This window comes from Anastrepha obliqua, chromosome 3 (assembly GCF_027943255.1).
Source record: "Anastrepha obliqua isolate idAnaObli1 chromosome 3, idAnaObli1_1.0, whole genome shotgun sequence".
NCBI classification, from domain to species: domain Eukaryota; kingdom Metazoa; phylum Arthropoda; class Insecta; order Diptera; family Tephritidae; genus Anastrepha; species Anastrepha obliqua.
Window position 1 is genome coordinate 108,391,515 of NC_072894.1, and position 16,352 is coordinate 108,407,866.

A 16,352-nucleotide genomic window follows, 5' to 3' on the forward strand; every position below is an offset into this window, starting at 1 on the left:
GAAGCTTAAACTAAAGGAAATTTTTTTAGACTTAAGGAAGTTATTATTTAGATCATTTCTGACTAATTTTGGTAAATAATGTGATATTCAAAATGTACCGTTTTCAAGATATTCAATTTAAAGGCACTAAAAAAAAAGAAATGTTTCTCTTTGTATGCCCACTTTTTATATGTTAGTTCAAGGCTCAGATTTTTTCTGTTTCTAGTTATAGGAATCAATATATTAAACCAAGCACTGACAGGCAAATGTGGCTATCTGATGTAGCTTTGAGTTTATGATACCCTAATAATAATATTTATTTTTGGAGTGGTCATATGAGGGGCATCGAAAATATATAGAATGAAAATTGATCATGTGAAGGTCCCTTAATACTACAGGTTATACTTGACTCCAAACTTCATTGGAAGCTACTGATTAGAAATTGGGTAAAGAAAGCCAGTATAGCTTCGCCAGAACCCAGCAAGTCTATGTTCGGTAAAAAATGGGGACTCAAGCCACTGGTCGTGTTTTGGATGTACAACGCAGTGGTTCTGCCAATTTTGACGTATGGATGCCTTGGTTTGGTGGGAAGCTCTTCGGAGGGGCTTTAATATCACTAAACAGGGCAGAGTGCAAAAAACTGCATGTATTGACATCACCGCAGCACGCAATACATGCGGTCCTTTGCACTGCAGCAGAGTCCGATGCCATAAACAATCAATCTTTGTGGATGTAATTCATGCTTGGTCGAATACTTGTGGGTGGAAATTGTAATAAAATTGTTTAAATATTTTCCCCTATGGGTGAAATAATGCACCTTGACACGGAAATCTTTACTGATTAGTTTGTCAGTTGAACATCATTGGTATACTTCTTGACAGCTACTGAAACCTACCAATTTTGTTTTTTTGGCAGTGAGGTTGAGTTAAAAATGCCTTCGCACCATATAGAACGTCTGTGGGGACTCCACTGAAAATATCCCCCCTCTTCTCTTGGATTTTTCCCTCCATCCCTGGACTGCTTCCGCATTTCTTCGAGGTAAAGGGCCAAGACGGCGCACCCTGGGGATTTTGCGGAAAAAGGTCAAATTTGCAACATACCACCTACGCAATGTTTAATGGTATTCCTAAATTCCAGAATAGAACCAACAATAAAATCAAAAAGAATTACTAAACTCCGACTTACAGTTTTTTTTTATAGATATGTCAAAAGTATAATTTTTTTATAGTATTGAACTGACTAAGAAAAAACTTCAAAGCCCAAGGTGGTTTTTTTTTCCTTTTGCTTGAGCCGACTTCCAATTTTTTATTTTTCATTTAGGGTACGATATTTTTATATATTTTAGCCGGAAGAACAAAGGCTGTAAAGCATTTTATTAGCTATTTATAATTAATTTTACGAAAAAAAAAAAAAATTATATTCCTTCATATTCTTGGATCTGCAAGTTGAGCTACATTTACCTACGGTCAGAAACTAGTATCAACGTGTTGCTTAATAACGTCTCTTTCAGTTTTAATCAATTGCAGGTGCCACCAGGCGCCACTGATTATTTTTTGGCAATGATAATAACTAAACGCTTTCTAGTGTGTGCATAATGATAACGAAACACTTTTAATTTTGTTTTGACATTTTGAGGGTAATTCAGAATTATGAACTTGCATGTATCCTGTGCGTAAATATTTGCTGGCTTATGTTAATAAAAAAAAAAAAATTTAAATTTATGAATTTTAAAAGAAAAAATTTTTTTACATTTTTTTAAAAAATAGTTTTTAGACATGTTCTTTTCATACACAAATATATAAAACTTCGTTAGTAGTAAAAATGTAAATATTTTTTGGGATGTATACTTTTTTCCGCATCTCTGTACAAAAATCCCCAGTGTGCGGCGTCCAAAGCAGGACACTTACTTACTCACCCTGCGCCCGGGGCGCCTGTTTTGAGAATCATATGCTCAATGCTCTTCAGCATAACTTTCCATTTCGCGCTCCTTTTTTCGGATAATATCTTCCCCGAAATTTGCGACGGTTTTCCATTTTTCTTTGTCTATCATCATTTTCTCGATCATTTCTTCAGGTGTGAGTACAACAATAGCTGGTTGCAAAGCTGTTCTCTCTATGTTCCACTTCTCGCATTTAAAGAAGGTGTGCTCCGCATCATCCTACTCAGTATCTCTATGTATGCAGTTTGGTAGCATCACTTTTCCCATTCGTCACAAATACTTGCGAAAAGACCCATGTTCCATAACAATTGGAAACACTAAAATTGCTATCTGGTCACCCTGTACAAGTCTTTTTTCTTTTGGTATCTTAGAAATTTCACTACTCGTCCGAAACAATTTACAATAATTCCTGCAGTAATTGGTGATTTTTTTTTTTATTTAACTTTCTTTAAGTTTGATTCCACTTCGAATGAAGGCGCTGATATATCGAGCGACAATAGTGGAATCATCAGCATTATTTATTTACTCCGATCACATACATTTACTTCTTATACTGACTTACTATCTTACTTCTATACATATCAACTTAAATTATATCGATGCATATACGAGTATCTATGACTGACGCGCCTCCTTTTAAGTGTTACCAATAACCGTTACGTGGGTCAAGATGTGATACACTTATACGCTTAGCGAAAACTATTCACATGCATATGCAGATATAAGTATTCGTATGCATGTGAGCATATACACTCACACACTCCTACACCCATTTATTCGGTACTGTAGTGAAGGGGTTGGTATTTGCAAAAAGGACGAAGTAACACACAAAAGCTAAAGAACGGCGTGCAAAGACTGTGCAGAAAACCCACCGAAAGTCGTGCCTTCGTTTGGCTGCTTATTTGCGCCGCAAACACCAACGAAGGTAAGTCAATGAAAGTGAAATCAAAAGCAGCGCAAAAGTAAGGTAATAGTGTGTTGAAGATAGCAAAACAACAATAATCACTACAGAAACAACCATTTGAGCCATACGATATCAAAACATAACTATGTACAAATGTTTCGAGTCAAATAAGAACAAAAACAACATACGTTTTTGTGTGAAAATGCATCATTTCGAGCTGCCCACAACAAAATACTTTGTTGAATGACTGAAGGAAGCGGCAAGCATGTAGCCACTATACTCACAACAAATAAACGGGCAATAATAATAAAGGAACAACAACAACAAAATTGCACGCGTGGCAATAAATACAAGTTACAGTACGTAATATTACCATATTTTCATGTCGAATGCCAATTTGCACGGACATCGTCATTGGCGCGACCAAAAAGATGTATAGGTGCGAAAGTACGCGGTAGGAGTTGGGGTTTTTGGTGTGCACATCAAGTGGGCCGCTACACATTGGAGTTAGTGTATGAGTGTGCAGCAATCAGTTTTGCAGAGCAGCAGCATACGCTTACATGATAAATCGTTTGTATGAGGCACTTTTGGCTGCTTGCCTAGCCGTTGGCTATGCACATACACTTGCACATATGTAGAGCGGTAGTGGTATAGGTACGAGTATGTATGCGCACTCGTAAGTGAGTGGTTGTGTGTTTCGTTTACTGTGTAATGTTTTCTGCCTTGCTGCTTGCTTCGTTGCCAACTGCTTGCGAGCCCATCAAAGAGTCTACGTACGTAAGTCTACAAAGTGTTAGCTGCTCACCCTATTAAGTTGGCGACATGACCAACAACTCGGCATTCAATCAACAACCAATTCGCCTACTTGCCATTCCACTTTATTCTGAAAAATTCTGCTCTCTCTCCCTTATTCCTCTTACTTTCTTAACGCTTTTGTAGCTTAGCAGGCTTAAGAATACATTAAATCGCCATTGTTGCGGCAGTCATCACGCGGCAGCCCAAGCGTAACACCGCGCCATATTTGTTTGTACGCAGTGATGGAAGTTATTTTATAATAATTGAAAGCCAAAAAAAAAAAACGACGAAAACCAAAAAACATTTTAACTCGCATATTTCGAACATTTTTGTATGTGTTTGTGAATTTAAAAAAAGTAAAAAAGTTTCGTATGTTGTTTAAGTTAAAAACAAAGTCTGACTTACTGAAAAAAAAACTCATAATTATATTAAAGCGAACTCAAAAATTGTTTTTTTTTTTGTAAAAAAACTTTAAATTTCTTTGTGCGTTTCATCATAGCGGCTATACGGAAATATTGCATACAATTTTGTTGCATACTTTTGGGCGTAAAGTGGTTTACATTCACCTATGTGCAGCAGCATCTACTCGTACTAGTTTCCCATGCAGCTCAGCGCCACTTGTGCAGGTTTTTGTAGGCACAAACACTACTCAGTTTATTTGCTGGCGCTCGTTTATTTACTTGCCAGTCAGCGGTCACTCATACGCTCCGTTGGCCGTTTGCACTACCCGGTGCGGTCAGTAGTTCACCGCAGGCGCGTGCTTTTTTTTTTTTGTTTTTTATTACTACGGATGTTTTTGTGTTACAGTGCAGTTTTTTTTGTTGTTCTGTTTTTTGTATTTTTTGTTTTTGTTTTGTGCGCACAAAGTGAAATTAACTCATTTAAAGTGCAATTAAATTAAAATGCTTTCAATTAACTCACTTTAAATGAGCGGCAGGCAAGCAGAACACACTTTTCAGAGTTTAACCAGGGTTTTCGCTTTTTTTTTTGTTGCTTTCAAGTTACTTTAATGCTCTGGGATGTGATTGAATGTTAAATTGAAATTCTGCGTAATTTTTATTTTATTCGTTTTAATTATCTTTTTTAGCAGAACCAGTTTAGTTTTTGAAATTTAAGTTATTAGAAAAATTTTAATTAAAATATTTGTTTTTTTACAAGTTTTTTTGTTTTGCTTACAAGTAACTAAGTGCGTAAATATGTTTGCGTGAAAACATGAAAATTAAATTTTTTTTTGTTTTTTTTTTAATTTTTTATTTTTATTCCTTGATAAACTATACATTTAGATGGTATTTTTTAAGTCTGCATATTTGTATGCTTCTAGAAGTTAATTTAAAATTATGTCGATCTCGAAATTTGTTCAAGTTTTAAAAATTGCCAAACTACATCTGCGAGTTATATTTTTACTTTTTTAATGCTCAAGAGGCGTTTAGAAATACTTTTAGTAGATTTTTCAAGAGTTCAAGCCTAGCGTACGTTATATTTAAGGTCTAAGAGAAGTAAAGAGAAAAGATTGCTTAACTCAGTTACTGTTTTTTAGTAGAATTTAAAAAAATGTCTACTGCTTAGAAAGCTCGTTAAGTAGAGCATAACAACTCCTAGTGGTTTACCCAACTTATATATAGATTTTAAACCTTTAATAAATCTCAACCATTACTAACCACCGACTCTAGTCTAGTAGATTTTTGTTGCTATAGCAGCATAAAACATACTCCATAAATCATTGAAGAGAGCTGTTGAAGGTGGAACCCTTGGCTAGGTATGAATCCGCATATAAATATGGATGGACATGAATTTGGCTGCACATAAATCTGGTTGGATATAAATCTGTATATATTACGATGGCATAGAGCCGACCACCTTCGCTTCATTATCCATTACACTAACTTTTCTGCTATGGCGAACTTCTTTTAGTGAAGAACTTGAAAAAAAGGCTGACATATGCTAACTTTTCTAGGTATTTCTATTTTGTATCTGTAAACAAAACTACAGCGTAGATTTTTCTACAAGAGAATTTTAAGTCCAAGTTCTACGGACCATGGAATCACTACTGCGTAAAAGTACTGCGTACGACATTGTTGAACTTGGGCAAATGAAAGTTTTAGTTATAATTAAACGCCGAAGCGAAATTGTTTGTATGAATTTAATTTTCCTAGGGGATGATGAATGCCGCCATTCCATTGATTGCTGCTTCGATTCCGGTGTAACGTAGGCTACCCATGGTACATCGCCTGTAACAATATGGCTTAAAAAATCATCCTTCACGTTACTGTTTCGTTCGAGAAAACTCAATGCACTTCCAAATCCTTTGGTTTTGTGCTCATCGGTCAACGTTTTTGGCACCCAGCGTGGACACAATTTCCAAAAATTTAAACGGCGGACACAATTTCGTAAAAAACACTTCTTAAGACAGCAGGATACTTTTCAGCTAAGGACGAAATCGTGATTCGTCTGTTCTCTTTCACTTTACAGTCTACTTTTTGAATCAGTTCATCGGTAATGACTGAAGGTCTCCCACTTCGTTCCCCATCATGAATGTTTGTGCGGCCATCTTTAAAGGCCCTAACCCATTTCCGCACCATTCCATTACTCATAATTTTTTCCCCATACACTTCACTGATTTAGTGATGAATGTCAACTGATTTGAAGCCTTGAGCACAGAGAAACCGTATTACAGGCCGCACTTCACAGTCGTTGGGATTCTCAATAAGTGGAGGCATTTTAAAATCACTCCAACAGATGAAGACTCCATCGCTCGATGCTTCAGTAATGGCGTCTGTGGCTTCCCAACAGATATAGCGACGAGCATGCGCTAAACGGCGACCGCAGCGCTGTGGCGGCGTAATTTAAAAACGGTACTTACTTTAAAAACACGCCTCATATATTCAATCGGCACTTGCACATTTTATTCAGTTTCTGGTTCAATTTGCGATGTACTTCTTCATCTTGTTTTAGAAACCCACAGTATGAGGTGCAAGGACGCACTCAGAGGTCTTCCAATGTCTGCCGAGTGGCAGCCGTTATTAGAAAAAACGTTTCCAATCATTTGCAATATTTTAAAATATTTAATTTTTCAAATTTCTAATTTCGCCTTTGAGCAGTAGCTCGAGTTGTGTTGACTTTGAGGCCATCAGTGGATCAAAATGTATTTTCCCTAATCTGGGTTGAGAGCGCCTATAAGAAGAAAAGTCTAGCACCGTCAAGTCATATGATATTGGTAACTCATTCAAATCACCAGTGTAAGATTTAACCATAATCGTTGATAATAAAATTTTATGATTTTCAGATATTTTTAAAAGCCATGTCCCCTGTACTCTATGTGGTAAATTGCCGTGCTGATTTGGCATAAATGATTGAATAATAAAAAACAGGATTGACAGACACTGATAAATTAATATGGTCGCCATAACCTGTCAATATCCATTAATGCCTCTTAGAAACTCCTATACAGGGGCTTCTATTTATAATATTTTTGACCTAAAAGGAAGTGAACATTAGTGGACCTTTGCTCTCCATTCTAGTCTTGTCACACTCCGTCGAAAATTGTGAGAAATAATCGCTTAATTTCCTTTCTAATTTTTTTTTTTTTTTTGCTGAGATCAATTTTTAAAGTCACTCTAATCAACACTAATACGGCTCACACATCAGAACGTTCTGAGTGTTCGTATAATATACTACGCTGTGCCTAATTATCTCAGCCATTTTCTCTTTCTTAAAGTTAAATCCACCCTTTACTTTCATTACTTTCTGGCTTGCTTGGCTTAAGATCATTAAATCTGAAGGTTGTGAAAAGTACATCAGAGAAACGCGCCAATACAAACTTGCCCAAAACGGAGAAGGCTAGAAGGCAACTTAATTAAATATGCAATTTTCAGTTTTCTGTTGGTCTGGCTTCAATACGAGCTGTGTATTTGAAATATCAAATTGGAGAAAATATTTTTATGATAGCATTCAGCCTTCGGCAGGCAATGGCAAACCTACCTCCGAATGAATATCTGAAATGAAAAGGTTTCTCATAAAAGCCAGCTGGCATTTGGAAGTGGCATAAAACTCTAAGACTCTAAGTAGGCAGGCAATGGCAAATCACTAAATGAATATTCAAAATGAAGAGATTTCTATGAAATCCAACTGGCATTTGGAAGTGGCATAAAACTCTAAGACTCTAAGTAGGCAGGCAATGGCAAACCACTAAATGAATATTCGAAATGAAAAGTTTTTTCATAAAAGCCTACTGGCATTTGGAAATGGCATAAAACTCTAAGACTCTAAGTAAGCATAGGCCGCTTGTGTTTACAATCATGCCAAGTCTATTTGAATTTCTGAAAGCTATGAAGAGGGGTCTGATTCCTACATCCCAAAGAAAAACTTTACTTCTCTAAAACATTACAGAGTTGGAGAGCGAGGAGGAGGTAGTTGTCTGCCAGCAACTAACTAAGTACCTTTATCTCAACTAGCGATGTTGAATCACTATTCATTAAAAGTCCAATGAGCTCAGACGTACTATCTGATACAGTATTTTTCACTTTTCCTCTACTATTTCCTTCACCCAGAACTGTATTTTGCTCACAACTGTACTCAACGTTGGATGAATCGAACAAGTAGCAGGGATATAAAAAGCTTTTCTAACTTTTTTTAGCAAAATGAGGTTAATCCCCGGTTTATCTTATTGAAATTAAAACATTTAATTGCATTTAGACACTTTCCAATTAGCAATCAATATTTTTTTCTATTATTTGTCATCAACATTTTTTCCTGTTTTAAATCAGTTTTGCCCTCCAGATAACTTAAATTCAATTAATTTTTATTTTTATTTTATTTATCTTTAATTGTTTTATTTTCCCTTTGTGTGGCGCAGAGCTCGGCAGCGAACTAAATGTGCAACCAAAGCACGGACATGTAAAAAAAATTACAAAAAAAAATTGAACTGAAAATGAATGGAACAGAATACATTTGCACATAGAGACTTAATTTAAAGAATTATACATAAACAAAAATAAAATATAAACCGACACGCACACAAATCGGGGTTAAATAGTTAAAAAAACGCGCAGCTTAAATGTACGAGGACAGCGACGAAAGTTCGCCGTTTGTGATGCTCTCATCGCCCACCAAGTCTTGGGTTAGTAAGTTGATTGTGTGACATACATACATTGACATATATATGTACATAGGTGTAAGTGCGTGCAGATTATACGTTCCCATATGCGAGTCAGTAGACAAATGTGAAATTTATTAATGTAAGCTACCTTTGGGTGGTTGCCATACAAGAGCCATTTTAACATTTTAATTACATAGATTTGTATGCGGTTGTGTATATGTGCATATGCGTGTGCACACATGTCATACATTTATGAAAAATACCTATTTTAAAAAATTATTTGTATTTCCAAGAAAAATGAGTATACTTTTCATGTTGGAAATGTTGGAGTTTATAGTTAGGAGTTGGAGTCACATAGTTAGGAGTAGTCAGAGGCCCGAAAAATTCATGATTTTCAAAAAAAAATTTTTTGCTAGTTAATTGCATCTTTTACAAAAATAAAAACATAGCATTTCAACAAAAAAAATTAATAATTGTAAAAGTTATCGCTGTTTGTGTGGAGCCCGTTTCCCCAGAAGTCCCTTGCGGTGTTCATCACAAGTCCTTTAAGATTCATCTTAAATCAATCGGACAAGAGAAATTAGTTGTATTAATAGAAAATCTTTTGCCCAATCGAAGCTTTTTTCAAAATTAACAATATGGAGACCTCAGGAAATATTTTTCAGATTCTCGGAAAAAAAGTCGACAATTAATTGTTTAAAAAAAATTGAAATTAAAAAAAAAAATTCTTCGAGCAACAAAGCGTTTTTTATGTTTTTTAAAAGCAGTATAAATTTTATTGAAATCTACCTAGCGGTTTTTAAGTGATCGACAATTGAAAAAATATAGTTGCGGGAAAAAACGCATTTAAAGTTTTGCTATTTGCTCTGGAGCGCCCGAGCACCCTTTGTCAATTGTGGAATAACTCAAAAATATTTGTCGGATTCGCTTCAAATTTTTACACAATATTTCTAAGATAATGTACTTTGAGAAAATGCAACAAAAATTAATTTTCTGAAAATTCTGTCTACCCCTAACCCCTTAATAAAAACTGAACGTAATACTTCTTCAAACTCTTTTTGCAGGCTGACTATTGTTGCTATTGTTAATTTTTTTTCATTTAACTGCGAAATATCGACTGATGACGTTTTTTTGAATTTTCTTTAGCTTTTCCTGCTACTATTTTTTACTACTATTTCTGCTATCTAATTTTACTTCTGATTTTGAGTCATCTTTTTCCAACTGAAATATCCACTCATTTTGCCACTATTTCACTACTACTTTTTAACTATTTCAACTTTAATTGTTTAACTTATCTTTTACCGTTTCAAGTACTTTACTACTCATTTCATGCTCTTCTCACTGTTTTATACTTTAACATGTTTTAACTAATTTATATGTAATTTTACGTTTATGATAATTTCATTTTGTATAGTTTTTTCTACTACTAATTTTTACTACTATTTTTTAATACTATTTTTTACTACTGTTTTTTACTAATTAATTATTCTTCTGCTTTTATGCAACTGCCTTTCAACTGTAATCTGCGCTCATTTCCCGATTAATTTTTTACTACCTTTTAACTATCTCCTTTGCTTAGCTTAACATTTAGGTACCTTTTCAGTTTCTCTACTACTCATTTTTCAACTTTTTAATTTTTTTAACTTTTTAAGCTTCAGCTGGTTTTAAATATCAAATTTAATGATTTGTACTCCTTTTATTTTGTATCATTCTTTTTACGACTAATTTCTTAGTACTATTTTTCTACTACCTTATTACATGTCACACTGCTTTTCATTTAACTGCTCGTTTCCCCACCACTTCTTTACTATTTTTTAACTCTTCCAACATTAACTCATCATTTACTACTTCAACTTCTTTGCTACTCATTTAATACTTTTTATTTTACTACTCTTTATATGTTTCAACTTTAACTTTTTTAGCTTTTCATTTACTGCAGAGAGTAAACTTCACTACATTTAATAATTTTTCATTTTTTCAACTTATTAAACTTATTTTAATTATCATATTAAACTATTTTTATTTCATTTATTCTGTACCAATATTTCCGCTACTAATTGTTTAGTACTATTTGTATACTACTTTTTTACTACTATTAATTTCTTACTACTATTTTTATACTTCTGTTTATACCACTGCTTCTATTATTCTATATAATTCGAATATTTCCCGATTTCTTACTGCTACTTTTTATGTTTTTACTTTAAACTTTCTACTACTTTTTTTTAATTCAGCTTTTTTTTTCGCTTCTTAACACATCAGTGCCAAAGACCTCAAACCTGATTCGGGCGAAGGCGGGGCAGACACACAGGAAGTGGTCCGCCGTCTCATCCTCCTCTTCACAAGCTGGGCAGAGTACACTATCTGAGATGCCCAACCTTTCCATGTGCTTTGCCCACAGAAAGTGGCCCGTCATTAGTCCAACCAGCCGTCTGCACTCCCCTCTGCTTAATGACAGAAGGGTTTGCGACAGTCGATCGGACATGACAGGTAACATCAGTTTTGTCCATCTGCAGCCTCTCTCAGCCTGCCAAGCTCGCTTGTGGGTAGTAGTTACCCATTTGCTAACCGTGGCCGTGATGGCCGCAGAGGGGAGTGGCAAAGCGGGCTCTGGGCCAAAGAAGTTGGCTTCAGAGCCCATCTTAGCTAAGGAGTCAGAGGTCTCGTTACCCGCGATACCCACGTGTCCCGGGACCCATGTTAGCATCAGGCTGTTATGTCTGCCGACATAGTTCAGCCTGGATTTACAGGACTTCACTACCCCTGATGTGGTTTGAGGGCTGTCTAAGGCCATAAGCGCTGCTTGGCTGTCGCTGCAAACACATATAGATCTGCCTCTCCATCGTTTTTCCACAACAAAGTTCATCGCTTCTTGAACTGCATACACCTCCGCTTGAAACACAGATGCATGCATTCCAAGAGCAAAGTGCAGTTTTGTCCCGCTGGAGTCCACGTAGACCCCAGAGCCGGAGCCATGCTCGGTCCTGGAGCCATCCGTAAAAATGCGAAAACAGTGTTGGCCGGGCTCATTTTCTGAGTCTCCCCACAACTGAGCCTCTGTGCCGGGCCTGAAGTAGTCGGAAAAGCTCCGGTGCAACAGATGGCCACAGTGCGTTGTAGTCTCGATAAGGTCCTCCTGACTCCCACTAGGGATAGTCTACTCATCCAGACCACTGATGCATAGGTGATAATGGGTCTTATCATAGCTGTGTAGATCCATAGGACCTTGCTAGGAGAGAGACCCCACGTTTTCCCAAAGATACCTTTGCGCTGCCAGAAAGCTGTCAGCGCTTTGGATGCCTTTGTCTCAACGTGTGATTTCCATAGGAGCTTACTATCGAGGATTACTCCTAGATATTTAATTTCCTTGGATAGCTGGATTGTGACTCCTTTTAGCTTTGGCAGAACGATTCCGTCAAGCTTCCTCCTTCTGGTAAAGAGGACAATACCAGTCTTGGCGGGATTTGCCGACAGCCCGTTCGCACAGCACCAAGTGTCAATCCGATCCAGAGTTTTCTGCACTTTCCTGCAGATGTTCATAAGCGAAGAGCCTGTTACCAAACAAGCAACGTCGTCCGCATATGCTTGTGCGTAGACTCCCGAATCGTTTAAGGTGGTGAGTAGAGGATCGATTACCATGCACCAGAGTAACGGAGACAGCACACCGCCTTGGGGGCAGCCTCTGTTAACCCCAGATGACACCAGCAGATCTTCCTCTGCTCGCACCGAAACGATTCTTTGGGCCAGCATCGAACGAATCCAATTTACTAGCACCCGGTCTACGCCGTGCCTACTAGCAGAGTTACACATACTATCAAAAGTGGCATTATCAAACGCCCCCTCTATGTCTAAAAAGATACCCATAGCGTAGTCCCTCCTGTCGATGGCCAGCTCTATCCTAGCAACAAGGTTTTGCAGTGCCGACTCGCAGGATTTTCCACTCTGATAGGCATGCTGAAATAGAGACAGAGGGTGAGCCTTCAGCGACTTCTGACGTATGCGCAGTTCCACCAGTCGTTCGAGACTTTTCAGCATGAAAGAGGTCGTGCTGATTGGTCTAAAGCTTTTGGGGCTGGTGTAGTCGTCTTTTCCAACCTTTGGGATGAAAGCGACCCTCACCATCCTCCAAGAGCGTGGTATGTAAGCCAGTGCCAGGCATGCCGAGAAGATTTTCTTCAGGGCTGCTGTCACGAACTCTGCACCCTCCTTCAGCATGGCAGGAAATATGCCATCTGGTCCGGGCAACTTGTAGTCGCCAAAAGATTTGATGGCAAATCGAATGGCGGCCTCATTCACCACAGATCTGGCAACGAACGAGTCATGCCGAGAAGGTGTAGCAGCTCTGACAACTGCCTCTATCAATAAGGGCTGTTGCCGGCTGATGCTTATCTGATTGCCAGGAAAGTGAGACTCCATCAGCAAGCTGAGTGTCTCACTTTTCCACTCCGTGAAGGAGCTATCAGATTTCCTAAGTGACCCCAGCTTTGCCGTTGGGTCCCTTTTCAGGATCCTAACCAACTTCGCCGTGTCACTCAGAGATTCAATACCGCTGCAGAATTCCCTATATGAGGCTTTTTTCGATTCCCGAATAAGCCTCTTGTAGTTCTTCTGAACATCACGGTATCGCTCCCAGTCCTCTGCAAGGTTAGTCTTGAGGGCCCGGTTTAGAAGTTTTCTCGACTCACGCCTCAACATCTGGAGCTCTTGGTTCCACCACGGAACGGGAGTCCGGCTCGGGAGAGGTCGAGTTGGACAGGCTGACTCAAAACAGTCGGTTAGGGCAGCGTTGAGTTTCTCAACAGCCGCCTCAATGGGCTGTTCTTTTCGAAGTCTTGGTGGCGCAACGTCAAGGTCCCGCAACGCCTCCCTAAACTTCTGCCAGTCTGTTTTTCTTGGGTTTCTAGAGGGCAATGGCATTTGTGCCTCCTCGCCACACTGAAACTCAATGTACCTGTGGTCCGAGCACGAATCTTCGGCAAGGACTCTCCAGTTCTTGATTGACCACCCAAGTTTTGAGTTTGATAGGGTTAGATCAATCACCTCCTGTCTTCTAGACGTTACAAACGTTAGCTGTGAGCCCTTGTTTTGTATGTCTAGGCAGGAGGACGCGATAAATTCGAATAGTCGAGAGCCCCGTCCATTGCACTTGCTGCTGCCTCAGATTGTATGCTGGGCATTAGCATCGCAACATAGGATGAGGCCCAGACTGCGCCGCTCACAAAACCTCACGAGACTAGTGACCTTCCCGGGTGGTGGCCCTTCCAGAGCATCGTAAGGAAAGTAAGCAGATGCAATCACAAACTTCGACCATCCGCGTCTACCTCTATAACACACCTCAGCCGCTACCAGGTCTTGGCAACAGAATTGCTCAAGACCCGTCACAGTGAGATGGGATGATACTATAAGACCGGTCCTAGGTCTGCTAGAACTCCTGTCATATAGTAACGTGGCCCCATTCAGCGCACTTAAGCCACAGAGACGGCCCCTAAAGACCCAGGGCTCTTGCACTGCTGTTATGTGGGGTAATGTGTTAATTCAGCTTGTTTCACATATAATTCTTACCTCATTTCATACTTTTTCGTTTTTTTATCTTTTAAAAATTTAACTTGTTTTAATTTGATATTCAACTATTATTTTGCGCCATTCTTTCTACTGCTAATTGCCTAGTAAAATTTGTCTACTACTTTTTTCATACTCCTGCTTTTCACCACACAATTATACAATTAAAGTATTTGGCCATCTCCTCCTGCTACTTTTTAGCCTTTTTACTATAAACTTTCTGCTACTTTCAATTATCACGTTCAAATATTTTATTCCTTTTATTTTGTATAATTTTTTCTACTACTTATTTTTCTACTACCATTTGTCTGCTACTTATTTTTTACTACCATTTTTCTAATACATATTTAGTCTTTTGCTTTAGTGCCACTCATTTTAAACTCAAATTATCCCGCAGTACTCCTCTTATATTTCAAATTAGTCATCTGCTACTTTTCCCCTCTTTCAACATTCTAAACTTCTGCTTGTTTTGCTCAGAAATTGCTACTAGTTTTACTACTTCTATTTTATAAAATTTAATTACTACTAATTTGCTACTATTATTTCTTACTACTTTTTTGTCATATGCTTGTTTCCGCTGCTTTTCAACTAAAATTTGGTATAATATTAACACTTCACTCATATTCCCTATCCTTCTTCATTTTTTGAAATTCAGCTTATTTTGCTTATGATTTCTTAGTATTTTTTCGCCTTTGTTGTTACACCATTTACTACTAATTCTTGCTACTACTTTCCTACTATTTATTTAGATTTTCCCCCTTTTACTTTTCTGGTACTATTTTCATACCACTACTTGATTACGAACTAAAGTTTTTCTATCATTAGAATTCTTAATTTTTCTATGCACTCACCTTTTCACTTCTTCCTTCTACTTGTATACTATTTAAATTTTTTCTGCTCCTATCTTCCCTTAATTTTTTTCTATGCTTTAATTAATTTTTCGACAAACTTTTTTCTTTTTCAACTACTGATTTTCGTTTGCATGAAGGCGCCTTTTCCGTCTTCTTCTCTATTCCCTATTTTTTTATTCACAACCTATTTCGTTTGCCATCACTATTTTTTGTTTCTCCAAACTTCGAAACCATCAGCCACAGACAGTTTGGTTTGTATTTGAATTAGTGGTGAGCAAATATGTAGACAGCCAGTTGGCCAGCATACCAAGTCGTTTCAGCGGCAGCCGTAATAATTTTCTCCATTTAGCAAACAATTAATTTGTTTTGTTTTCCTTTTTAACAAATTTTCTCCAATTTAAACCCATTTATTTCTCTACATATCTTTTTTATTTTTAAATGCTTTGGTTAAATTTTTTACGTGTTTTTGACTGCAACTACTAAATAACTAAAATTAAATTTTTTTATTTGGTTGCTTGGCACCATACTTGTCAAGTCTACTTTTAGCAAACCGCCTAGTTAGCTCACTTGGCTGCTCGTGCTTGGTGTGGTTCAGCTCTGTCACCAATTTAGTTGGTTCGATGTTCGACAAGAGGGTTTTAGATACACAACGCAGTATATTTTTCTTTTCAAAAAACTCCCTCCCCTTTGGAATCGAAAACGCCCATCCTAGAACCGCTTTCGGACTACTTTAGAGTGCGTTCCATCTTTCACATTACAAGATCTATGCTTGTGTGCTTCTGTCCAGGTCCTTCATCCTAAGTACATTTTCCGCGAGTCCAATGAGGGCTTCCCACGTTTTCTCGCTTCTTAGCATCTTTCTGATTACATTTTCAGTCGTTAAATGACCAACTGAGTTCTCAAACGTTTGATGTTGTTGTTCCCCACGCGTGCGTTGGAAAAAGTGTGTTCAGAGTCATCACCGCCTATGGATGTGGGGTGTTCGCATTTTCCTATTTTGAATCGGTATTTTTAGAAATACCCGTGCCCCCAAAGTATTTGAGTTGTATCATATATTGAGTGACTTCACCGAAGTTCCTGTTGTACCATGTAGCGACGTCTTTTATTAGCCTAGCCGTCCATCTACCGCGTCTTACATTTCCTTACCGTTTCTTCCCTTATTTTGCGTGCGGCAGATTCCATTCCTCCACTTCCCCGTTCTTTAATGCTCACAACTTTCTCCTTTTTAAC

General features: G+C 37.7%; 1 protein-coding gene across 1 annotated transcript in view; it reads left to right on the forward strand.

The window, feature by feature from the left end:
* The first annotated feature begins 8,670 nt into the window (after window positions 1-8,670).
* LOC129242445 (echinoderm microtubule-associated protein-like CG42247) overlaps window positions 8,671-16,352 on the forward strand; it is a 56,272-nt gene continuing 48,590 nt past the window's right edge. The window contains exon 1 of the mRNA XM_054879084.1: window positions 8,671-8,733. Coding sequence (XP_054735059.1) covers window positions 8,671-8,733 — 63 coding nt within the window. The remainder of the gene's footprint in view (window positions 8,734-16,352) is intronic.